The sequence below is a fragment of the Durio zibethinus genome, chromosome 13, assembly GCF_047325235.1.
Source record: "Durio zibethinus cultivar Kanyao isolate XHJ-2024 chromosome 13, ASM4732523v1, whole genome shotgun sequence".
Lineage (NCBI taxonomy): Eukaryota > Viridiplantae > Streptophyta > Magnoliopsida > Malvales > Malvaceae > Durio > Durio zibethinus.
This window is the reverse complement of record NC_143174.1, coordinates 25,370,340-25,395,916: the sequence shown is the minus strand read 5'-3', so window position 1 is coordinate 25,395,916 and position 25,577 is coordinate 25,370,340. Positions and strand designations below refer to the sequence as shown.

The 25,577-nt window shown below is 34.5% G+C and overlaps 3 protein-coding genes and 2 pseudogenes across 6 annotated transcripts; 2 read left to right on the top strand and 3 right to left on the bottom strand.

Annotated features, from left to right (window-relative positions):
• Nucleotides 1–4,950: 4,950 nt before the first annotated feature.
• LOC111304257 (cation/H(+) antiporter 4-like) lies at nucleotides 4,951–7,650 on the bottom strand. The gene is made up of 3 exons (XM_022900795.2): nucleotides 7,390–7,650; nucleotides 6,270–7,262; nucleotides 4,951–6,113 (listed from the first exon to the last, which is right to left on the bottom strand). Exons 1-3 carry the CDS (start codon nucleotides 7,648–7,650, stop codon nucleotides 4,995–4,997), a joined length of 2,373 nt encoding a protein of 790 aa, XP_022756530.2. The 3' UTR covers nucleotides 4,951–4,994.
• Nucleotides 7,651–8,442: 792 nt separating this feature from the next.
• Nucleotides 8,443–12,862, top strand: LOC111303398 (Alg9-like mannosyltransferase family). 2 transcript variants are annotated; one of them, XM_022899633.2, is made up of 9 exons: nucleotides 8,443–8,710; nucleotides 8,869–8,986; nucleotides 9,885–9,989; nucleotides 10,116–10,402; nucleotides 11,304–11,585; nucleotides 11,693–11,894; nucleotides 12,183–12,334; nucleotides 12,423–12,585; nucleotides 12,687–12,862. In XM_022899633.2, exons 1-9 carry the CDS (start codon nucleotides 8,502–8,504, stop codon nucleotides 12,768–12,770), a joined length of 1,602 nt encoding a protein of 533 aa, XP_022755368.1. In that variant the 5' UTR covers nucleotides 8,443–8,501; the 3' UTR covers nucleotides 12,771–12,862. The 2 variants fall into 2 exon arrangements, with proteins under 2 accessions (XP_022755368.1, XP_022755369.1); XM_022899634.2 differs by lacking the exon at nucleotides 9,885–9,989.
• Nucleotides 12,863–14,690: 1,828 nt separating this feature from the next.
• LOC111304255 (uncharacterized) lies at nucleotides 14,691–15,202 on the top strand. The gene is given in 1 exon segment (XM_022900794.2): nucleotides 14,691–15,202. A coding segment is annotated over 1 exon segment (252 nt). The 5' UTR covers nucleotides 14,691–14,828; the 3' UTR covers nucleotides 15,081–15,202.
• Nucleotides 15,203–17,696: 2,494 nt separating this feature from the next.
• On the bottom strand, nucleotides 17,697–19,149 carry LOC111304254 (transcription factor IBH1-like 1 pseudogene; annotated as a pseudogene). Its single transcript, XR_016326908.1, has 2 exons — nucleotides 18,983–19,149; nucleotides 17,697–18,523 (listed from the first exon to the last, which is right to left on the bottom strand). The product of XR_016326908.1 is annotated as a transcription factor IBH1-like 1 pseudogene (transcript).
• Nucleotides 19,150–22,492: 3,343 nt separating this feature from the next.
• LOC111304253 (uncharacterized) lies at nucleotides 22,493–25,016 on the bottom strand (annotated as a pseudogene). The gene is made up of 4 exons (XR_016326795.1): nucleotides 24,682–25,016; nucleotides 24,457–24,587; nucleotides 22,996–23,221; nucleotides 22,493–22,633 (listed from the first exon to the last, which is right to left on the bottom strand). The product of XR_016326795.1 is annotated as an uncharacterized LOC111304253 (transcript).
• Nucleotides 25,017–25,577: the final 561 nt, after the last annotated feature.

The following is a 25,577-nucleotide window of genomic DNA, read 5'->3' as shown; positions in this document are numbered from 1 at the left end:
TAAAGAATGAACATATTCTTTGGACCATGACCCTATTGTTCATCCAACACTGATCACATCAATGCCTCTCAAAGAATATTACTATCTGCAGCAGTGCAGCCTCGTGAACCTCCTTTGCGTGACCTCTTCTTTCTTTTCAGTTTTCACCTGGCAGCTAAGCCTCTCTTCTATACTTGACAGTTGCTCCAACCAAGCACTAAAATTTCTCGTTCAATAATGAATCTTATTTATTTAGTGTAAAAGTATTGATTACACAACCAAGTTTTTGTCATGAAATTATTTGTAGTATCAAAAGTTTTATAAGTATTACTTGTAAAATTTATGATGTCAATTGACAAGTCCGCCAATATACAGCTGCATTCCTGTGCACGTGTCTCTAATCTGATAAATAGTATAAGCGAAATGGTCTTTTACAGACTTACCTGGCATTGTAATCATTATAGCCTTCTGCAAAAATTAGTTGCTCTGTTTGAAAAGTTATAATGAAAAACCATGTGACTAGTGTGAGTACGCCACTCCTGATCAACGTGGGAAAATCCATGTGAAGCTAAGAGGGAAAATGGGCAATAAATATGAGTTAACCCTCCCACCCACCCCTTGACTGGTGGAAACAATTGAAGATACTGCAGCCAGTACGCGGATAATAGCATCAGACAGAACCCCTAATTACAACGGTGCAAATCTTGAAATTGAGAGAGAAATGGGAGAAGACAGAAAGATCAAAGGGCTTTATTTTGTAAGATGGAATAAGCTAAGGCTCACACATAAGGGGGACAGGAGAGGGGTGCCCCCGGGCCCCAGAAGCTGTACCTAGCACCTTGCTAGGATAGACCATACTGTTTCTGTTGCAGCGACTAGCATTATGCTTTCAGTCCTTGCTTACTTACGTAGGCGATTCTGTTGGATGAAGAAGAGAGAGAAACAACAAAGCCAAAACCAAAGAATTTAGAGAGAGAGAGACCGATGACTTAACCATGTCTGGTCACATCTTAAAGGTTGTGATGATTACAAAGAGTAAAAGCTATGGCAAGGAAACATCTCACCCTGATCACCCACTCTCCATTTTGTGTCCTTCGCTTACCACTCTCTAGTCTCTTGGACCCTTCCGATCCAGAGGGACTGATCAAATTCTATCTTCATCTTATTTGAGAAGTGCTGGGCACTTTGTTTGGAAGGAGCGTGGAGCCCAAAGTTTCCCTCTTACACTAGTTTGTCACCCTGGAATAATTGATCCTTTCAATCATCAAGCTTCAAAATTTGAAGCAAAAACTCGCCAAGAAACCCTATCTCCTATTCTAGTGCAACTGCCATAAGGGTACCAAGGAAAATACAAAGACAAGAAACGAGAGTATATCTGCATGAGACCAAACTTCAATGACGAAGCTGTTTTCCGTTTTTTATTACAAAAAAAAGAAAAAAGGCACCAAAAGGTCTTCTTTGCCAGTGTATCTAACATTGGTTTATTGTACTCTATAGTACTCTGCCACTTTTTCATCATGATGCATGTGGTAAATGCAAAAGAATTGTCAATAGAACGTGTGGGGAAACTGCCAAACAAGAACATCGGAATTTAAGAAAGTTTTGAATTAAAATGATGGTGCAAACTGATATAGAAACTGCTGGAAACAACAAGCAATGTGGAAAGATTGTTTAAAATCAAATTTGGAATTAAGGAGCGGTTTTTGAAGACTTGTATAGGAGAGGTAATTGCAAGAAAAAGACGGAACAAGACTGCATGTTTCCATTATTCCCTTTTACGTATTGATTGCAACACCATATCCATCCCTTTATATAACAGGTCAATCTCAGCTTCTTTTTCTTATTATTATTAATTGCTTTACCAAAGGAAAATCCCTTGCTCCATATTCTTCCAAAATAACGTAGTTGAGAAGGCAAAAGATGTGAAAACAGTGGAGAGAGGCAGAGACAGATGGTACTTATGATGGTTAAGTCACGTTGCTTTCGCTGCTAACAGTCACCGTTTTAAGTGTTGATGGTGGTAGACTTCTCTTGTGAGGGGGGAGAGAGTGGAAACAAATAGAAAAAGAGAAAAAGAAGTACGAAACGCAGAATTGAAAAGATTAAAAAAAACAATGACGGATGAAAGTTTCCACTTTCCCATTGTCGTTTTATCATTCATTTATGGTTTTTTGGGTCCACAAGTCTGATATGGCTTGCTTTTGACTATTTGCTGGAACTATGGATTCGGTTTAATTTTTTTAAATATTATATAATATTATAAAAATTTAAAATTTCATTCCAATTATAATACGAATCTTTATTTGATTTAAATAGAATCGAATTAAATTTTATTAATTTGATTCATTTTAATGTATTGATTTTAATTTTTAATTTTTATATATTATTTTAATATATTTAAATAAATTTTAATATAAAATTAATATTTTTATTTTATTAAAATTTAAAATATAGATAAAAATTAAAAAATATATAATTTGATTTGATTTTTTTTTGTTTTTATCATCTGATTCAAAATTTAATCTAAATTTGATATATAAATTAATATTCAAATTTAATTCAAATTAAATAAAAAATTTAATCCAAATCAAATATTACAATTTCAAATCAAATGTCGAATTTTTAAAATTTTTTTTCCAGCTCCTAATCAGTACCTTCTGAATATCATTTATTTCCTCTCTTTTTTCATCGTTTATCCCTATCTATCCCTTCAACAAGCATCTCTTCTTCTTCTTCTTGCCTTTTTAGTTTATATATCACTTCACTCCTTAACCTAATGTCATAACATTTGCTTGATATTCTCAAAGCCTAGTTCCTTCTTCCCTGTCTTTTCTTTCTCTTTCTCATGTTCCTTCTCTCAGATGATCTAGAGGTTACTTCCAATGGAGCCAGACATCTATTTATGCCTCCTTGAGATGTGCCAAGAAGAATATCAGTTCTTTGGCTTTTATTACAAGTGTATAATGAAGCAGGTATCAAGATGTAATTGGTGCTATCCTTGCTGAGCTTTTTTTTTTTTTTAATTTTTTTTCTTGACCTTGCAAGACCTTTTAATTCTTGTATTAGGGTATTAATTTTTTTTCTTCTTATTTTTATTTTCTTTATTTATTTTTATCTTGATCATTCCTCCCATCTTGTTACTTCCTACCTATTCCTCCTGAGCTTTTCTATGAAACAATAATCAAGTACTCTCTCTAATGTTTTATGTATATAATCTGTAAGCTTCGCTCGTAGTTGCTGGCTTTACATTTTACTTAGGAGTTCATTTGGTTGTTTATGAAGTGCGAAGTTTTCAAGAATCAGCTTTATTGACCAAGAAGTTTGCCTATGATCTGCTGTATGGTGAGATATCTCTTGCCTTGTGGCTAATTCGACAAATATATTGGCTAGTCCTGGTGTTGAAAAGAGGAAGTATTTTACTTTGCCTGAAGCATTATATATGTACGGAAAGGATGCTCACTGCATGTCCATGAGGACCATGGCAATAATGTTGAAGTGTCCATCTTTTACAGTATATGAGATTTATAACATAAATGGGGAATGCTTACATATATATGTGTTATGTATAGGGTTTCCTTCTTGTTATGATCAGGTGTAAGACGTAGAAGTTACAGAAATGATCTATGATTATGTGAGTTGTTAGTAGTTTTATTTTCTGAAGTAATGATTCGTTGAGTTTACCGTTAAGCTTTAGCAAAAAAGAAGAAAAAAAGGGTCAAGTCAATAAAAGAAGAAAAAAATAAAGGGTTCGTCATTAAAAGAAAAGGCTCAATCAAGCTCTAGGACTAGAACTAGGGCAATGTCCGGTGACTCACAATGTAACTTTGACTGTGAACTTGTTTCTGGGAATTCAGAAGAGCTGCAAATGGCTCGCAAGATGGGTAAAATCTGGTTCCTTTTCTACTTGGAATGTTTCCTTTTTTTTTTTCCTTCTTCTCTTTGCGGTTGGATATGGTACCATTTTTTTGATCAATCCATCACGTGGATAGCCATGGTTATTGAAAAAGTTAAACTGTCTGAATGAGCCGTTAAAATTAAGCTATCGCAACCAACTTTGATTGCCTGTGAGAAAAGTTTTTGTTAAGCTGTTGAAATTATTACTTAAATGCAAAGTTATCAGTAAACCCAAATCCTTATCTGCCAATTTATTTTGCTTTTATGGGGGAGGGAAGAAGGAGCAATATGATGCAGGAGATTAGCTACTTAAAACCCTTTTTTTTCATCCATGTGCAAGTTCAATCTGTACTGAACAATAAAAAAAAGGTAGTAGATCATGACTACCATTTCTTGAAATTGCCTTTCAGGGAGATCTGATTGAAGGTGACATCCTTCAGGCTTCAGCTCGTTGGAGGATTTTAATGTGATTAGAAATATACTTCATCTGCCAAGACACAGTGGTATGGATGTTGCCCTAAAGAATTGGGTTAGTAGATCATGACTAGACCAAGTATCACCTATTGTATTATGAAATTCAAATCCAATAATCTTGAGTGTATGATATATAATGATAAAGTATTGATTGATGCACTACTACAAACCCTTTTGCATATCTTCTAAATAATCTGTTAATGAATAAACTTGAAAAAAAATGGCTTGGATATTGTTTTTTGGAGCCTTTCTTCATTAATTATCCATTTCTTCCGACACTGTGAGCTAATCCATTGTTTTGAGTTTGCTCTAAATTAACATCTCAAGACTGCTTTAACTATATATTTGAAGGCTAGATTCATAAATAATCAAAGTGCGGGTATTTGATTTACTGTACAATATTCATTTGCATAAAATTATATTCTACTTTTGCATCATAGAAAAAACAAATTTAAAAAATAAATGAATAAAAATTTGAAAAAGCAGTCCACTTTCTTTTCCTTTACAACTAAGATGTTAGAACCACCCGAAGGTAAGGCCTATATTCACAAGTGTTTGGTTAATACAAAGGCACACCTCGTCCAAGGGATATGAGCAAGTGAGCAAGAAAGCATTTGGCAACTTTATATGATCATTTGTACTGGGGCTTATGCAGTCTTTTGTTGTTGATGTTGCACAATCAACACAGAATAATTGCCACCAAAATCTGCTGACGAAAGTAGGTCTCCAATAATCCCAATCTCTTGAAATTCACTCCATTCCTGCAGGCCAAAAGTTTGGGGATCTTCATGGTTGTATCGTCTCCCAACAATGATAAGCTGGTAGTCATCCACAATGGATCGAAGAAACGTTGAAGTTTCAGGTCCATCATTTACCTGCTTCTGAATGTATGTTATGTATACACTTTCTTTAATATACCTTAACATTGCATCATCAAGGATTCGCTCAGCTAAGATGGTGCCTACGCAGTTTGCAGCTTTCAGATGAATTACAGTTAGGTTAACCCTTTTATCTTGGGACATACGTTTGGCTAACGATAGAGCCTCCCTATCATCTTTACCCCCCAAGAAGATCACAGCAACGTTGTATGATGAGGAGTTATCTGATGATAATTTATCTCTAGAATTGGAGCGTTTTAGATGGCGGCGTCCTTCAACATGGATGCCGACTGAGCAAGGCGCCATTTCCAAGATATCACAATTCAAGCTCCTTATGGTTTGGTCTTCTGATTCAATGGTCCCATCAATATACCATCTTCGGTGAAATGGAAGTATTATGATGGCTGTGAGTCGGTTCATGGCGAGATTGCATATATCCTCGTACATCAAATTTGGTGGAGAGACTGCGGTGAAAACATTCACTGATATAGCTTCCCAATTGTCCCGCTCAAACTGGTTAAAAGAGAGGACGATATTCTCAGAGTATGATTCGTTAGACAAAATTTTGTTTTGCTTTTGATGAGCAATGAAAACTGGTGTGGCTCGTCCGCTGAGCTTAACAAGGTGAAGGACATCAAGAGCAACGGGGCTTTCTCTGGTTGGACAGGAGGCATTCAACATGTTAATGATAGAATTGACATTTCCTGGTATATGAATGCAACCTATCATTCGCAGCTCCTCATTGAGCTTGGAATGCATGATGCTTCTTTTCTGGTAGCATACATACTTTCTTGATGGATCATAGAATCTTTTCACAAGTATTGGCACAACGCTTGCGACCAAAATGATGATAATACTCATGAAAGCAAATAGATCTTCTGATATAGCCTGCATTTGTTTCAAGCGAATCAAACGATAAAAGCATTAGTTTTCTCTATCTTTGAAGAAATGTTAATTAAACATAAATGCATGTGCGTGGTTTGTGAACTAGTGATTACATTAATATACAGAAAAAAAACCAGAAACAGAAGGCGCAATACATACCCGGGTGTCATTCAAGAAGCTATAGGAACCCATCTCAACGATACCTTTGGTTATCATTATAAAAGCAAGTGCCAAAGAATCCCTCGTGGACATATTGCATAATAAAGGCAGTAGTAAAGAAACCCAAAATTTGACAATAAGTGTTACTACCGCTGCAATTGCTTGGTGCTTTGCAAACGGATTACTCTTTTTGAGGTAAGATAGATCAATCCTCATGCCACATGTTGTAGCAAACAAAGGCAAAAACAACCCTGAAATAACAGGGTCCAACATTTCAACAAGAGCAGATCCCATTGGGGGTCCGTCCGGGACAGCCAATCCCAAAATAAATGGGCCAAAGAGAAGGAATATTCTAAATACTTCGGTAAGCTTAGGTGACATCATGAACGCCCAAATAACAGCATAAAGGAATATATCATTTAGCCGGCCACCCTCAGGCGTGTTTTTTGCCATCCATTTCATCACAGGTCGTAGCACAAATACCACAACTAAAACAAAGCCTATAGCTAGTCCAGAATGAGGCAGAACCACTTCTATTCCCTTTTCAAGCCCTATCCTCACCCATTGGCTAATATTCATAAGAACTAGCGACACGATGTCCCCGATGAGTGCTGCTGATAGTCCTAGCCTGCCAATTTCAGAATTTAGGATTTTCAGCTCGCTGAGAAGGCAATGTATTACTGGAAATGAAGTCCCGGAGTATGTTACTGCAAGAAAGAAACTTTTATTTGTAAACAATTCGCCTTCTGTGTGAAGAGCCTTAACCGTTATCAAACAAACTATCAAAGGTACCACCACTGTAAGGAAACCAATACATACAGCTTTCCTTCCAGACTTATATATCATGCTGACATCCATTTTCACCCCACTTAAAAACAAAAAGAACACATATCCGAAGGATGCCACGGTACCTAGAACTACAATACTATCCTCTGACATTATAATCAATGAATAGGGATCCTTGATAACCATAGGACCGAGTATTATCCCTGCCTGCATTAAGAATATATTAAAAACCATTGATGATCAGAATTTCCTCTTGGGTGGTGCATGAACTATTAAAATGAGAAAAAAAGAAAGAAAGAAAAACTAAAGTAATCATATGAGATCATGCACGTACAAGAACTTGGGAGATGAACATTGGCAATCCCAAGTGTTTGAGCATACTATGAATTGTTTGAGTGAGAAGAAAAGTGACGACCATCTGGAGATAAAGTCTTGGCCCAGCAAAGTCCATGAGGTTTCCGTTCTTACCTTTCTCCCGAAGCAGATTAACCAAGCCTGGAGAGCTGACTTTAGGAGGAAATTTAATACAGATCTCTTCATCTCTTTTCAAACCTTCCATTCCAGTGGTGTAGAAGCTTGAATTACTAAATGCCATCACGAAAAGAAAAGAGCAAGAGAGGAGATTGAATTGATGGAGAAAGGGATTGAGAATCACTACTTATATCAAGTTTCTTTTTTTTTTTTTGTTTTTTAGTTTTATTATTCTTGGTTATTTCTTATCAAGTTTACCAGCATCTTGTTTAACAAATTCTTGTTGTTTCAAACTGAAATCTAATCACTTGAACTATAAATCTTTAGTATTATAGTTAATTCCGAATGGTTAGTAATGTTTTCCAACAAATTTGTCTTCTTCTGGGATAGAAAATTTTTTATTAGCCAATTGATCGGTCCTATCAATAAAGTTATTCAACAATAATCGACCATATGAAGCTATATATAGCTATTAATCAAAACAAAGTACTGATTTATACAAGTTACTATTTTACTACAATTATCGATTGAATTTGGATATAATTTATACGGTTTTTCGTAACATTAATTTATTTTTTTGATTGAAATATTAAAAAAAAAAAACTCCAAAGATAAATTTAGTTAACAGTTTGATATCTATGAAACCATAGTTATTACATAAAAAAACCTGTTAACAAAAATAGCAAATTTTTTTAGAAAAGCAAAATATCTAATTTTTCCGTCAAAATAAATGGGCTACCAGCCCATCATACGAGCAGCCAAATTACTTCATATCTCTTGCGCGTTAAATGTGATATATCCGAATTTAAAAAAAGAAGTTATTTAAATAAATATTTATCTTTTAAAATATAACAAAAATAATAATCTCTCTCTCTCTTTTGAATATATATATATATATATATATATATATATAAAATAATCCCTTAATTTTAGGAAAGAGTGTAACTCTCGCAGCCGCAGGTGACGAGCGTAAGAATGAGACGGAGAAAGAACGATTCTACAAATAAGCACCCAGATCTATCTGAAGAAGAAGAAAAAGAAGAAAAGAAGTTTCCAGATTCTTCGAAGAATGTGTTGGCGATTTGTTTGGGATTTAGAATGCTGAACGCGTTGTTGATTCAAACTTACTTCAATCCAGATGAACACTGGCAGGCCCTTGAAGTTGCTCATCGCATCGCCTTTGGGTATTTTCCATATCTTGTTAAAACCATAGTTATTATTATTTTTTTCTTGAAAAATAGTTTGAAGCATTGGAATGTGTTGGAAATGGTGGTTTAGTGATATCAGGTATTAAAGTGATGATGGGTTTTTATGCCTGTGAATTGTTTGGTGAAATGAATAGGTATGGTCATTTGACATGGGAGTGGGAGAAGGGAATCCGAAGCTACTTGCATCCGATGGTGTTCGCTCTCTTTTACAAACTTCTTGCGTTATTGGGTCTTGATACACCATGGTTCATGGTAAATCGAAATATAATTCTCGTTCAATCTCCGCCCACATTCATGTCTTTTTCTATATGCAGGATATCTGTATGAATCTATGTGTGATGGTTGTTTGCGTAGTCCTTTGCCTGGTATATCAAGATGGGCATATGCTATCGGAAAGCTTGTTTTGATTTATTCAAATTAAGCATAGATATCTCACAACTTGAAGAATAGGATATGTTATGAATTATACTAGGTGCAGCAATGGTTAAGTTAAAAATGAGTTCCCCCCTCTATTATGGTGTTACTTTAATTTTTGCGGTGTCATTCGTCTTTACCATTTGGCATGTGCGCAATAAATTCTTTTTACTAAATATGCTGTTGTTAATTTAATTTTTACTGCTAAAATCAACCTTGTTAAAAGTGAAATAGAGATTTTGGCTTAAGTAATTTTTGTATAAAGATCATTAAGTTTGACCTTTATGGTGATGGGGAGGAATCTTACTACAGTTGCATGCACTCGCTGATCTTTGTAGGAAATTGTGTAACTATTAGCTTTTGATTTCTTCGGAGTATAATATCAGCTAGAGAAGTGAAAATAACTAAATATTTGATACCAGGATGCTTTTATGGTTTTATAGCCATAATGGAGTACCTAAATTATGGGTGTAATCGAGCTAAGTCGAGTTGATCCAGTGATAGGCTCAAGCTTGGGACGGTTTGATCTCGATCAAGTGTCCTTTCCATACTTGAGCTCAGCTTGTAATTTACTCAAGCAACTTGAGCTTGGCTCAATTGGTTCAATTAGGCTCTGTAAAATCATAAATTTAGACATTAATCAATATATTTTCATCATTTACTTATATATATATATATATATATATATATTAAAAAAAAGACATATTGCTTATATCAATTGTTCTCTGATTTCTAGATGAAGGCCCCAAGACTGCTGCAATCCATATTTTCTGCAGTTGGCGATTTATACTTGTATAAGCTTTCCCTTGTCCTGTTTGGTGCCGATGTTGCAAAATGGGCTGTATCCTTTTGCTATATGTTCTTCAGAGATTTTGTGCTACCCTTTGCTATTAAGCTATTTTTCTGGTAGCTATTGTCTATGGAGCTTTTTTATGATAGATAATAATGTCCTTAACCTTTTTTTCAGCTATTTTCTCAATTGGCAAACTGGTTCATGTTTTTCTGTTTCAATCGTACATTATCAAATAGTTTGGAGACTGTTCTCACTCTTGTGAGCCTTTACTATTGGCCATCAATGAGAAGTTCTTTGAACAAAGTTCCTTCAGATTCAAGAAAGTGGGGTTTGGCTCTAGCTGCATTAGCTTGTGCCATTAGACCAACAAGTGCTATCATTTGGGTGTATGTTGGCCTACTTGAGCTGTACTTGACTCATGAGCGGCTGAGATTTATTTTTCTGGAGTTGATTCCTATTGGGTAGGTATTATTTTCTCCCTTATTTCCCTTAAAAATTTTGTAGCTGTTTGTGCTTAAAATGCTTCTGCTATTTTTCTCTTATCCATCTCTTTTAATGTTAATAAAGAAAATTATGCTTAGCCATGGTTGAAATTCTTGTCACCAAGTACAATATGAAGTTATGACTGATGTGCAACAAGCGAATAACACAAATCTTAAAGTCACCTTTACAATAGGCTTCCACATAAGCATAGAGCTTCCAAATGAAATCCCTTATTATTTTCAATAGATGATGGCATGTCCGTATATCATATAGGAGAAAAAAGATGAGATAATGTGTAACATCTGATACTATATGCCTTAGCACATAAGCTGAGTTTTGGCACTAAATGGTGTTTTTTTTAGTGGAGAATATAATAATACCATACTGTTCATAGGTTGCCTAGAAACTTTAATTAATAATAAATTGAACAATAAACAAATAATAGAAGTTGGAATATGTATTGATTGAAATTACATTTATTCATTTGCTACAGATGCCATTTGGTTTTTCTTGAAATAGAGTAATCTAAAAGTTTTTTTTCTGAATAAAGATAATTTAGTTTTGTTTCCCAAATATAATATTTTAAGTCGTGTATGGGGAATGCCATGTTTTAAACCTTATTGCAGACCATTGGTACTTAGAGCAGATGTGATCTTTGATAAAACACTCAATACTTCGCTAAAATTCAGTTCTACCTTGGGCTTGCAGTACATGGATGGAGCAACTCAAGAAAATGGATATATATATATATACACTGTGTTCATTTGGCCTTCAAAGTGATTATATGAATGCATGTGTTTTTAGATATTAGTTGGAGTTCATTTCCTATTTTACTGTCTTCTTTGTGTATTGTCTTATCTTTTTTCCTTATTTTATCAGGACTGTGGTGCTTGGACTTATGTGTTTGTTGGATCGTCTAATGTATGGCTCCTGGGTCTTAGTACCACTTAATTTTCTCAAGTTCAATTTTCTTTCCTCTGGAGGTGATTATTATGGAACTCACAAGTGGCACTGGTACTTCTCTCAGGGATTTTCAGTGATGCTATTCAGTTTTCTACCATTTTGTGTTGCTGGCATTATCAAGTCTAGATATTGGAAGCTTTCTGGGCTTATTCTGTGGGTGTTAGGACTTTACAGTATACTTGGTCACAAAGAATTCAGGCAAGTTTCTTTAAAGTATAATATCATTTACTTTGAGTTCACATGCAGTTGAGAATTCCTTATTTACCTTTTGTTCTGCTATCTTCTGATTAATCTGTTGACTGTAGGTTTGTCCTTCCTGTGCTTCCCATAAGTTTGATTTTCTCTGGATACTCACTAGCTGCATTTGAAGAACATGGTTCTCCAAATGGTGGAATTAAAAGATCTTCATGCATTTACAACAAACGGCCTTTGAAAATGCAACTTGCTATCTTCTTCTTGCTTGCAACCAATATTCCAATGGCCCTCTATATGAGTTTGGTTCATCAGGTATATTGACTACCTTGACAATGCAACCAAAGTTGCTGAACTTGTGCCTTATCTTCTTTATTACAACAGCTTAATTTGCTTGATCACTTCCACCCTGTCTGTATTGTTTTAATATTTTCTTTATTTTAAGTAAATTTCTCTTATCATTACCCTTTTCATTTCTTTATTATTGTCCTAACTATGAAGTAATGGAAGCAGAAAAGATCCTTCACTATGTTTTTTTGTTGGACATTCTATTTTACCCGTGGTTCTTTCACTTGATGCTCTAATCTCAAACTTGCTTTACAGAGAGGAACTGAGGATGTGATGAACTATCTATCTAAAGAAGCTGTAAAAGAGCAAGTGAAAAGTATCATTTTCCTAATGCCCTGCCATGCCACACCCTACTATTCAACTCTACATCGCAACCTGCCCATGCGGTTTTTGGATTGCTCACCAGGGTTAGTCACCGGCAGTTTTTTTCTTTCCATGATGTCTTTATGCTGTTGTTTCTTTGTAATTCTTATGTTATTCTCACATGTATTACAGCGAAGAGAAGGGAATCCCTGATGAATCGGACTGTTTCATGATGGATCCAGTTGGTTTTGCAGTAAATTTTACAAAAAATTGGTCTCACCCTAGTCACATTGTGTTGTTTGATTCAGAGGAGAAGCAATTAAGAAATTTTCTAGTTTCACATTCTTTTAGAGAGGTACATGCTCATTCTGGTTTGTTTTATCTATTTGTCAAGCTATTCTTGTTGTTTCTACTTGTGGTTCTTGCAATTAAGCAATTAATTCTTTATAACTGCAGGTTAGAAGGTTTTTCCACGCTCACTTCAAGGTGGACCGTGATCTTCAAGCTTCAGTTGTTGTATATGCTATGACTGGCACATGAAAGTTGTTTCAAACACAACCAGTTTTGTAATCTAGCCTTGATTGGTTTTTTAGAAATTAAAAAAAAAAAGGAAATTTGAACTTGATCAAGAATCATGTTTTTCCTGTCTGGAATACATGCTTATGTTGTCAGGAGTGCAGTGCGCTGCAAGTTGTCTTAGAACGAAAGAAAAAAAAAGCAATTACTTGCATTAATTAAACCTTTATTTATTTCGAAGATAATCTGATCTTAAACAGATTTTGATCTTCACCGAGTTTGGACTAGACTAGGTTCAGATCATCTCCAAATATAGTGAACATTTGCAGATGTGTTAGAGAAATAGATTAAGATCATTCCCCACAAGCAACACGTTATACGTCACAGTTCATGCACGGCATTGTCCGTTTCCGTCAATTGAAGCTTAAAGTATTGACAAAGTATTATTTGCTTTGATCTTTTTGATTTCATAATTTTGTTTCACAGAAATTATCTTACAAGTTATGACTCTTCCATAAAAATCATGACACTTGACCTATTTATGGACTAACTGATTACTTGGCAACCGCCTCGGGAATGAACAAATTGAGTTTAATTGGGAATGGGAAGGCAGGGGGAGGGGGGGGGGGGGGGGGAAGAAATTTTCCGACATGGTTCATGGAGTTAGATTTACGGTTGAAGTAAAAATATTTCATCATGGATTAGTTTTTTTTGAGACTGCAGTTAATAGATTTGCTTGCATCTCCAAAACAACACTGATACACTATTTAGCATATCCACTAAAGGAGTTCTAATTTAAGATCATGAATACGGGTTTAGCATGAATATATAAATATTTCAGAGGTGATCTTGGATGCAGTGAACTATACATCAAATGCTAGCTTGTCCTCTTGCAAGTTGGCCTACTTGGCTCAACTAGCTTCATTCTTTGAACCCCAACCACACCGACATCCTGCTGGTGAATTCCACCCTGCCCATAATGGAAAAAGTCTCTGCCATATATGTTTAGCTGATTTGCTAGTTGCGGTTGAAGTTATGGGCTTATGGCTGCTCTGTAACAGTCTGAAAATCTACATTCAATCAATCTCTTGTTGGTGGGTAGGATATGCTAGTCCCACTTGCAGCTTTCATTAGATCCCCAAATGGTAGAAAAGGTATGCAAGGAAGGACCACATTTCTAGAAAAATTCATGCACATTATGGATTTATGAAATTCTCCATTTCTGTATATCAGTTTTCGGTGGTATATTGAGAGAAAAGACAAGCTGATCAGTTGGCACAGAGAAATTTAGAACTGCAGGTAAAAAAAATCTATAAAATTCTACATGCTCTGGTCTTGTCACAATTCAGGACCCGAAAGTGTCAAGATTCAGTCCCCCCGGAGAACGTCCACAGACTTTATACAGATGGATGGGCCAACTGCAAAAGAAAAAAGCTTTATAAGGTGGTTGGTTGGTCGATAAATAGCTGAAATGAGGCTAAACTGGCCTTTTTGCAGAAGAAAGGAATCTCAAGTACATTGCAGAATATGAGAAATGAGATGAGGAGACAAGGAATATACATAACATGCATGCCCACCAGGGCACCAGCTAGACATAATGTGGCCCTGGCCATACATGTTTGCCATCATTCCCTCATCCTGCAAAAGTGATGGGAATTAAAATGGGTTTTCTGAAAGGAAACATTTAAACCGACCTAAGGTAGTGCACCATGCTTTGTTGTCTATTGATTTCACTTCCAAAAACAGATCCTGAGGCTAGTTCTTCCAGCATCTCGTGCTCCTCGTGATTTAATTGCTTCTCTTTAACTATAGATAACTTTATAACGTCATACTGTCAAGTGAACTGAAATTTAGAGCTTAGTATTAAAGCTGTGTATATGTAGATGTAGTGATGTTCACTAGGTGACAACTGACAAGTACTGAAAAAGGCCTCCAACAGCAATTTCCTCCATATCTCCCCGATCTTCAGCTTTAAAAGTAGAAGTATATAATGGCTCCAAGCAGGTGAAAACGTCTAAATCTATAAACTCCTTTGGCAAACATCCAATATACAAGCTCCAAAATTTTACTTGCACTTTTATCATGAGAAAAGCTTGTTTCTTGTCCATGAATCAAAGATGCTAAAGGACAAGGATGCGCCGTCCAGTGTTGAGAAAAAAGGTGAAGTTTGCAATATTTTCAGTTCATAGAAATCTTTTAACTCTGCAAAGGATCGTTCCAGGGTGCGAGGAGGCCGATTTGGAAACCTTGTTTCAGAGGTCTATTGAGCACATTATCAAATTAAAATCACTGGTTTATGTTCTCAGAAGTCTTGCAAACTCCTATGGTGTATGACTGGATAAATTCCTAGTATTATCTCCATTTGCATCAACTGTAAGTTTCAATTTCTTTTTCTCTCAGTAGTTAGTAACCCGAAACTTGAGGCAGTGCTTGGTGTTAATAAAATTGTGCTCCTCTTTCAACAAGAAATTCCATATATTTACGTCCAACAAGAGTTCACTACAATGTAAATCAATATACAATATTACTACAAATATCCGAAATAGATCGATGCAACACATCACCGAAAACACAGTTAACTTCAGTTTTTGTAGAATTGTAAGTTCAAATTTGGTAAAAGAAGCGGAAGGCATGAGCATGTGATTAATGGTCATAGCCCATGTCTCATAACGCTGGTAATCATCAACCATGTATAGCTTAATCGTCCTAAAATTGGAAGTCAAGACGATTAGATACATAACTTGTATCAGTAGTCTCATCAGCTTCAGGATCTCTATACAACTAAGCACGTAGGTCTAATAAAAATTTTATCAACTAATTCATGCACCTGACAATCAGCATCAGTCTCGCTATATAATCAGGCTTGTCTTGAACAATAAGTAATATTGGGCTTATCTACACACGAATTCAAAACTCAAAAGTGAGTTGCAAACTTAATAAATTCGTTTTCAGCTCCAAGACTGGGCCTAAGTTGTAATAAGAAAATGGGTTGAGTTCAGCCTGAAAAGATGAGGGTTTTTGGGTCTTATAAAATCATGACCATGGGGCTGGGGGTGCCAGATGGGGTCACTAAAATTGAGCTCCTTTTGTCTCTGACTGTTATTTTTCTTTGTTTTGTTAACCAAATATATGGGATGTCATCAAACTTAGCTTTGTCATTGTTGAACATATCCGCATGAAGCTTTGCCTTACGGGGCAGAAGAGAAGGTTTCTTGTTCTAGACCCTAAAGTCCATATCAAGGAAAACCCTTCAAAGATAAATATTAGAGGGCCATCTCAAAATTGTCTCCTCCATCAACATATTTCTCTCCGAAAGATGCCCAGTTCGATACCTCGAGTGATTTTTTTTTTTACGTAATATTCTCCATTTGATGTGTCTCGAGCCCAATATATGCATATCCATATACATATACACACCTGTTCGAAGAAGTGGGACGAATGGGGAAGAGGTAATTATGGAAGAAATGCAACAGCGAGCTCAGTCAACACGGATGATTAATTAAAGAGCTTTTTATCTTTAGACGAATGGAAGAAAATTAGCTGGCGAGCATAATACGAGATTAAGCAAGAAATTTGATCAAATGAGGCTTGGTCACCCGGCCAAGCCAGAGAATAAAGAAAAAAGTAAAATGGTTATCATTTGTGAATAGAGGCATCCAATCAAATGGACTGAAAGAACACAATCCCAATAAACTAAATTCTATTTTCAACTATAATAGTTGACATTTGAATCAGCTAATAATCAAATGCGAAAGTATATACTTGAGATGAGATCAATGTTCATGACATGATGATGGAAATTTTAATTTGCAAATCAATGAAATTATATACATGACATTGGATTAAAGTAAAGTTGGAACAACGTATGTGGTAAGGGACATGAGATTATTCTTTTTCAAGTGCTTAATTTCAACTTGATTAGTCAAAAGTGGTCTCTCAGTGTTCACAAATTCTTTAAGTAAATTGGAAGTAAATGCCCTTACCAATTTCCGTTGAAGATTTCAGACTCTTCGAGACCAGGTAAAATTATTGCTGAGATCAATCAAATCATCGCATAGTTGGCTTTCGGTGCACAGATTCTGAGGACATTGTTTGACAGATCAATCACAATTTTGACCATTTCAAGCAAATCATCGTCCTGCACTCTTTTCGGTTGCTACATATGTGAGTTGCATACATTAACTTCATAAAAGAACATGAAAGAACATGACTTCTCATTTTCTTTTCCTCATCGAGTCCGAGGGTATACCCCCCATATATCTTTCGAGTTAAATTCAACAAATCTTGACCTTATTCGAAAATGTAAATGATCCTTTGGTTTTCTAAAAGCAGCTTCAATGTTTTTTTTGGCTGTTGTTACAATCATGTTAAACATGCATTGAAGTGAAGATGTTGCACGGGTGTGCAGTTTTTATAGCTTTCATTGAAACATGTTCAACAGCAACTTTGTTTTTCTTTTTCTTGCTTAGATATACCTCAATAATACAAAGCCATCCGATCGTTTTCTTAACCAAAATAAGCACGAAAAAAAATAACAGAGCTGTTTAAGAAAAACTCCAAATGGTAAGCCTATTTGATTCGCATGCATTCATTGTTTGCACCGGATTATGCCCTCACATTTTCCGTATCTCCTCTCTCTCTCTCGCCACATGCACGCCAAACATCATTCGATCGAGTAGCTAAATGCTCTTCTTTCTAGTGTACACTTGTTCATGATGCTAACTAAAGCAAATGAAAATGAATTAGTACTACACCAAAAATCGTTTCCTGTGGTTGCTGATAATCAAGCCAATCTCATTATCATTTGTCTCCCATGCTGAAGACTTATATATGGAACAGTATATAATTAGAAAAAGGGTGAAATCCAAAGAAATTAAAGAATTAGCAGAAAATGATGCATAATTAGTTGGTCTCTGAAAGTAGTCAAGATTTAACGTATAGCAACTATGATACATAAGAAACTTATGCTTGTGATTAAAAGCTTAATGCAAGTCAATACAATGACTGGTAGAAGATTGAAATTAAGGCCTTGATTGACTTACATACATACAAACATATATATATATAGTTCATCTGTACATGCATGCCTCCATTTCAGCTTCCCTTTTCCTTCATCTAGCCAGACTAGGCATTGGGCCCAAAAAAAAAAAAAAGGAAATAATACAGATATAGTAGTAGATAACTAAAGAGCAATTTACCATTGATGCCCTTAATTATGATTCACTAGCTCTGAAACACCGGCAAGACCTCGCATTACATCAACCTGAACACGAAGAGATATGATATAATCTAGAGTTTCCTCTATCAAAGAGACTTCATTCATAAATTCTCCTCCTGGGATTAGACTTTTCAAAACTTGGGTTCTTTTCCTAACCAACCTTTTCGCAATAGAGGTCGCTAAAGCCACTTGGGGTACACATTTTCTTGTTCTTGGAATTCGGCAACTCCTTTTCAGGATCTTCTTGCTTCTGATCCTCTTGTTGCACACCAATGCTCCTGTCGAAGCCTTCTTCATCATTAGCCTCTCAGACTCCAGACCCAAAATTTGCTCAACTAGATGTTTGCCATCACTGCCGTCTTTGGAAGCATTGGCAATGAGAGCTCGACTCCAACAAGTTGTACTGTTTCTTGCAGAAGCCATGGCTACATCTGCTGACAACTTTATAGCCTTCGTTCTCTCCAAGATGCTCATATTCCTCTTTGAAGAGCTACATCTTTGGAGACCCGTTATCCATTTCTTTAGAAATTCTTGCTTGAGTGAACTAGGAGGTCTCATCCTGCACAAACAAAAGAAATTATCAGTTTCAATGTGGTATCATTATCTATGTTATATATACAAAATTCATTATATAAAAAGCTTTCAAATAACAATGATCATCCGAACAGCTACCTTTCTCAGATTCTCCCACTGCTTAAATTCAAGTAAAAAGGAAAATAAATCCCATGAAGATTAAAGTTAAAGTAAAATTACAGGATGCAAGAGAAGGATCTAGCTAGCTAGGTTTTCAAAGAAGACAACTGCAGTGCAGACACCATAAAACTAAGTGCAAAAGACCAAGATCGCTACCATCAGTACACTACTTGAGCTTGGTATAGCTGTTGGATATTATATAGTACTTGTGTCTTCACCTATGTTGATCATTTGCTGTACTTGATTAATTCCCTTAAATAAAATTTTGACTTAGCAAAGAAAAAGTTGTGAGGTTAATGTAAGGCAAACTAAAACCAATACGTACCTTGCTAAAATTTCTTCTTGCTATGGAAAGTGAAAGAATTAAAAAACAATGTTGAGAGAAATATGAGAAACAAAGTTGCAGAGAATGAACCAGTTCAACAGATCCAAGAAAGTGTATCAGAATCCAAGAAAGAGGTTCAGAAACAGTAGAGATAGAGAGAGGGGAATGAGAAAGAGAAGAATATGCAGAAACTCCATTTATTTGCTCAAAGGAAAAGCAGTGGTGGGGCCCTACGAGAGAAAGACACAGCACATGCAAGCACATGGCATACGTGGCCCACCGCACAAACCCTAGGGGATATATTAAAAAAAAATTTTAGTATTAGATTGAAAGGCATAAATATAATAAATAATAAAATAAAAAGACTTAATAATAAAATTATAAATAATAAACAAATAAATAACCCAAGCTGATGGATATGAGACTGAAGGTTAAGTTACAAACAAGAATTGGATTGCAAAAATTATGATTGAAAATTTTAATTAAGTGAAAAGAAAAAGGACTTTTCATATCGAAGTTTCCCCAAATAACAATTAATAAATCTTGGGTCAAACTTAAATACCATAGTCAACTGCCTTTTGAGGCTTTTTATTTTGTGGGGAATAAAGTGTACCCTGGAAATGTGGATCACTGACCCATTATATAGTTTTGCAGATGATCACTTTAACAAGAAAAAAAAAAAAAAAAGTGGTTAACGTTTAGAATTTGGACGTAAACATTTATATTCGAATTTTTGAATTTTCATGATTTTTTGTTGGTAGACAATTTATAAGTTTAAAAATTTTAAAAGATTTATAAATTCTCTTATTAGTTGATAATTTCATTTTTTTTCAAAGCTTGGATAATTTTTTTTACTCGTAAATTTTTATTAAAAGAATTAAATTTTAATTTTAATTTAATTAATTTATATAATTATTTTTAAAATATAACATTCAATATATTTAAAAAATATATATTAGTATATAGACTTCAAATACTCAAAACATATCTTTGACTTATGAGTAATAGAAATTTGCCCAACGAAGATATTTTTTTTCCTTTTTAAAGATATTTTAAAGAAATGGAAAGATGGGTTTATTTAAGGATGTTGATTTGGCGAGATAGAGGGAGGGAGAGAGAAGGGGGATTGGCAGGATCCAGAAAACATGGTGATGCTGAGAGGGCAAATAGGACCTACATAGAATAGAAATTCTAGGGCACGGGTTTTTGGCTTTGGGTTTGAGCATGAAGAAAAAATGTCCCTCCCACATGGTCTCCACATGGGCGTTTTAAAACTTTGCCCTTTGTGAGTCTCTACCTCTCTCCCTCTTAGGCTCAAATTACACATCTTTTACACTCATTGAAAGCTTCGTTTTTTTTCTTTTTTTTGGGTATAAAATTTACTTTATAAGAATTTATAATATATATTTTGATTTATCATCACCTTAATTATAAAAGTATATATGATAGCAATCGATCCCTTTGGTTATAATTATCTCCTTTATGTTATCATACTAAAATTCGAAATCTTAAACCAACAAATGATGATTTCAACTGAGAAAGTGTTTGAATAATAATAAAATATTCATGGTTAAAATAATAAATTTTTTTTAAAAATTTATCACTTTATTTAAGTAAGTTTTTAACTTTTAATTTACATTTAAATAATATTTTAATTTTTAAATTGTATCTAAATAAATTTTCAACATAAATCAATACTCGTACACGAAATTTCGGAGGGTGTAGGATGAGGTTGAATAAATGGTTACTTTTTCAATGGATATTAATTTAGAGAAAAACATTTTAGTGGCGCATGCATGCCCTTCCCTTCCCTTCACTTTTCTATGCCATATTTCTCTCCTTTTGCTTTCTCATTTACATAATATAAGATTCTGCTTGTTTGAATGTTTTCTTTCCACAGAATTAGGTCACAAAACATGTGTTCGTCACAGTCCAATCTGTCCGCACAAGACAACATTATAAGGAATATTAAGTATTTTTCAATGAATTAAAAACAACATAGTAAAAACTTAAAATAAATGTTAAATATTTGCAAGAGTTTTTTCTAAAGTTGATTAAGCACAAGAAAATTTCAATTTGAAACATATCTTTGTGTTGTTGCGTGGAGACCCGCACCTAATTTTTGAAATATTATTAGTTTTAATTTCAAAATTCTTATAATTTTATCTCACAAAAAATATTTCACAAGTATGAATTTAAATTTTTACTTATATTTTATATCATATCCACACATTCTTTCAATATTGAATTGAAAAGTCACAATTTTTTCATCTTTAAACCTTGATGTCTTCGTCAATCCAAGTTTAACCATAAGATGAATAATCTCTTCGTCAAGTCAAGTCCAATCATAGGATGAATATCACAACAGAATTCGAGTCCAACCATAAGATGAAGATCACACCAAATGCTAGAATTCTTTATTGTGTACCACTTAATTCCTGTCGACTGACCACTCTAATATTATTTATAGAGATCTGCATCTAACTTAGGCGGTATTATTTGCTTCGACACAAAAGTCTTACAATTTTATCTAAAAAAAAAAGCCTCATAAGTGTGGATTTAAATCTTAAATTATATATTATATCATATTCACACGTTCTATGAATGTGGTATTGAGGCGTCATAAGTTATCAATTAAATTTAAAAGATGAAGATCAACTAAAATCAAATTGATGACCATATGTAGGTTAAGTTTGTGAATTCCAACAAAAGGAAATTGATAAAGCATGAGTCTGTTTTCATGCATGGTTTGAAATTTTTTCTCATATAATGTCAGTTATCATATGAGAGAATGGGAGTCCATTGTCAATATATATATATATATATGATGAATTTGATTTGAGTGGGAGAAGAAAATTGTGTGTGAAAATATGCCAACCACCTACATTGGTTTAGTCTTAGTTGATTTATTTGGTCAATATGTTTTTCCTTTTGAAAATGATCCTAAACACTAACATGATTTTTAAAAGAAATTTTAATTAAAAATTAATAAATTAATGAGTTAATTTTGATTCAATGAATTTAGATAATTTCTCTTAATGAGATAGTTTTTCAAACACACGAAGATCGATTGTTCAAGTAAAATTGACTGAAATTTTGATTTTTAACATCAAAAAATAAAATAATTATATATTCACATTCTAATCCTGACCATGTGAGAAGATCATAAGATACAGGGTAAACAAGCAACGAGGAACATGAATCATCAGTTTGGACAGATGATTTTGAAAAGCAAATCAAGACTTCGTAGCATTCAAACGTTAAAAAGGAAGAAAAAGACGAAAGGACACGACATGAAGAATGGGTATTGAGCCGGTCCAACCAAAATGGGTTAGGGGGTCAACCCCCGTGATTTGCGGGTATTCTTGCATTATTACATGTTAGCATTAGCATTGGTCTAACCAAAATATGAAAATACGTTTCTAATAATTTTAGAAAACTTGTTTTTTTATTTAAAAAAAAAAGTTAATGGATCATCCATTGCAAGCTCCATTAAAGAATTCCTACATGTATAAGTAAACACCAAGTAGAAATTCTACTCATATGTATTATACAGATGTCAAAATACCATGAACATTTTACAACGATATATATGATGGTAGATTTACTCAACAACAGGCTTCCTTTGCTGCAAATCCGCCATTGCCTTTCCTGTGATGAATAACAAAACATTAATGTTAAGCACATGGTCCAGTAATAAGAAAGCAGGTTTCAATCGGATTTCTAGTATTGATGAAGGAATTCATGAACATAATGCTTCTGACCAGTCTTGTCCACTTTGAAAGGGTTACTTTTAGTGAGAATAGTAACATAAGCACCATCATCAACAGTTGGATAGAGGCCCTTGATGCTCTTTACAAATACATTATTACAAAAAGCAACAAATGGAGCCTTGTCAACCAGAAGAAAGGCCCAAAAGCCATGTCATCTGGACCGCCAGCAGGACAGTCCACAATTAAAGAATGAAATGGCAAGTAATGAAGCATTTCATGTGGTGAAGAATGTGACCTGACCTGACAGACACGGACGATGGGCAACAGTGTTGGTAAACCATGTGCTTCACCGTCTCTCCATGCCTTACTGTTTGACGGTCAGCAGTGCTCATCCCAGGGCAAATGTCTTTGCACGGCTGCTTCACTGCTATCGCAGTAGCTGATTCAGTAGTTTGATGATTTTCCTTGAAATTTAACATTCTTGTTGAGTCTTCTAGGGTGACCTTTCTATTGCACCGGATTTGTCCTGAAACAAAGATACAACAAGAGATTAGGGAGTTCTGGAAAAATGATAATAATATTAATAGCAAAAGACCATCTTATAAGGGAAGAAAACATAATATTCAAAGTGATAAGCCTCCAGATAGCATCAAGATACTTTAAGGAGAGCAGTGCAGTGCCAAGAAAATGCAAAATATCTTTTCTCTTTGGTCAATCAACACTATAGATGAATAAAAGGAGATTGTGTGCAGCTGCGTTGTACTGCCAATGAATCACGTACGAATGCTTCCACAACCCTTCCAATAATGAGAAAGTAGATACACATTCCAGTCTTATCTGGCATGTAATGCAACTTATAAATTAGGGAATCAACTGGATCATTGCTATTTGTTAAATTAGCATTGTAGAACAATTCCCCACAAAATCTGTAATAGAGGTTGCTTACTTGCTTATTACCTTTCCAAATAATTCTCTCACGATCAGCTTAAGGGCCTCCCTCGTGAAAAGAAGTAACATTTTGTTATGATAACTGGCAACTTGATGACCTAAGTGTTAAGATGTGTGGAGCCCAATTCTCACCCCGACATCGATAACTTGTCACAGTCTTTTCTGTAGTATTTGACAAGAATTTCGTAGCCCCTGCCGACGTTGGCTTCTATACTCTGTTGACAGCAGAGTGATATAAAAATTGCCTATCCTATCTCCATTTGAAATATCTAAAGAATCCTATTTATAAGCCTATTGTTGCTCAACTTCGGCACAAACTCTTCTTCAGTACTGATGTACTTCCCCAAGAGGGCCCTGATTGTTTAAGGGATTAAGGTTCTGTTACCTTAACCAGGTATGCAATTCACCTATAACAAGCCTTGGCCCTTGATGGTTTTGTTAGTTGTTTTCACTAATCCGTATGAGACATGAGGCCACAAGTCACATAACTAACTGAGAATGGCTTACACAAAAAGCTGAACTTGGCCTGACCAGAGAGGAGAAATATATAAAAACAGGAGAATTAGTGGAACATGAAAAGAAAACTCCTTGTAGATGACTCAATTTATTATGTCTTCCCCACTGGCAAGCAATTTGCTAATTAAATACACAGCTGTTGTATACATTGTTATACTACATAAAAAAAAAAAATGGATTTTTTTAAGTAACATGGAACCAGAACTTGTGCATCTGAAAACAGTTCAGAGCAAAACATTCTAAGAAAAAAACCATCTAATTAAAATAATCAACAAAGAATAAATAAGAAAATAGTACCAGAAGGAAGGGAACCCATTAGCTGAGAAGAAACCAATGGTGCGTACATGTAAGCGTTAGATTTCATATATTTGCCAACCGTCTTTAACAACTCTTCTTGTTTCCTTCAATGGGTTCTTTCATTTTCACTCCTGACAACAAAAATAAAGAACCCATTGATGCAAAACAAGTAGAAAACTAATTGAAAAAGAAACTAGTACATTACTAAAGAGAAAAAGTGGTTACCCGAGAGTGGAGGAGAAATGAGACGAGCAAACATGTGACAGTCGGAGTTGAGGCAGTCTAAAACATTGTTGAGGAATTTCTTCTTGTTTTGCTTGGTGGGTTTGGTCTTCTTTTGAACTCCCAACGACATTCTCTTTGTTTTCTCCATTTCTTTTGTTGGATTTAGCAGCTGTAAAGGAAATGGTAAACAGAGCAAGGGTTTTTCAAGAAGCACTTCCTTTCTTTAGTTGAAGTTGGAGAGTTTTACCGATGAATGTCATGCGGTTGGAGTCCGGACAGCTGTCGACTTCTAAAGATGCAGTATGCCCTCTAACTTTCAGTTTCTGACACGTGGCAAAAGGTAAAGCTGATGTTTTGGTAAATGGAGGACTTCAATCGAAACAAGGAACCTAGGAAGTTAAAAACATGATCTTCAAATTAAAATGGTCAAAGGGTACAAAAAGCTCTTAATTATAATTAAAAATTATTTAATTTTTAATATTCTATAATTAATTAATATTTTAATATTTATTTATATTTAATTAAATTTTTATTTGAATGAAAAAAATAATATTGTTATTTTTTCAATTAAAATAAAATTTCATATAATATTAATAAATAGATCAAAATTTTTCATATATGAAAAATAAATAAAATAAAATTTTTTATATTTTTTATCCATCTCTCTTTAAGATTTTTCTAAAAATTTAATCAATTATAATTCGAGAATTAATTGATTAAATTTTGTCATTTAATTAGATTTAGTCTAAATTCAATTGAGTTAGAATAAAAAAATTAATTAATTATAATAAATTTTTAAATAATTATTAAATTATAATTCAAAAGCATTTTTAACCTTTTAATAAATTACAGTTCCAGCTTAGGTTCGAAAGATAGGAATATTCGTAGGATGAAGA

Coding starts and splice junctions, on each gene's coding strand:
- LOC111304257 (XM_022900795.2), bottom strand. CDS start 7,650: ATGGCATTTAGTAATTCAAGCTTCTACACCACTGGAATGGAAGGTTTG. Junction 7,263..7,389: donor TGTTCATCTCCCAAGTTCTT/GTACGTGCATGA, acceptor TTCTTAATGCAG/GCAGGGATAATACTCGGTCC. Junction 6,114..6,269: donor GCTTCTTGAATGACACCCGG/GTATGTATTGCG, acceptor AAACAAATGCAG/GCTATATCAGAAGATCTATT.
- LOC111303398 (XM_022899633.2), top strand. CDS start 8,502: ATGAGACGGAGAAAGAACGATTCTACAAATAAGCACCCAGATCTATCT. Junction 8,987..9,884: donor TTGATACACCATGGTTCATG/GTAAATCGAAAT, acceptor TCTGATTTCTAG/ATGAAGGCCCCAAGACTGCT. Junction 11,586..11,692: donor CTTGGTCACAAAGAATTCAG/GCAAGTTTCTTT, acceptor TGTTGACTGTAG/GTTTGTCCTTCCTGTGCTTC.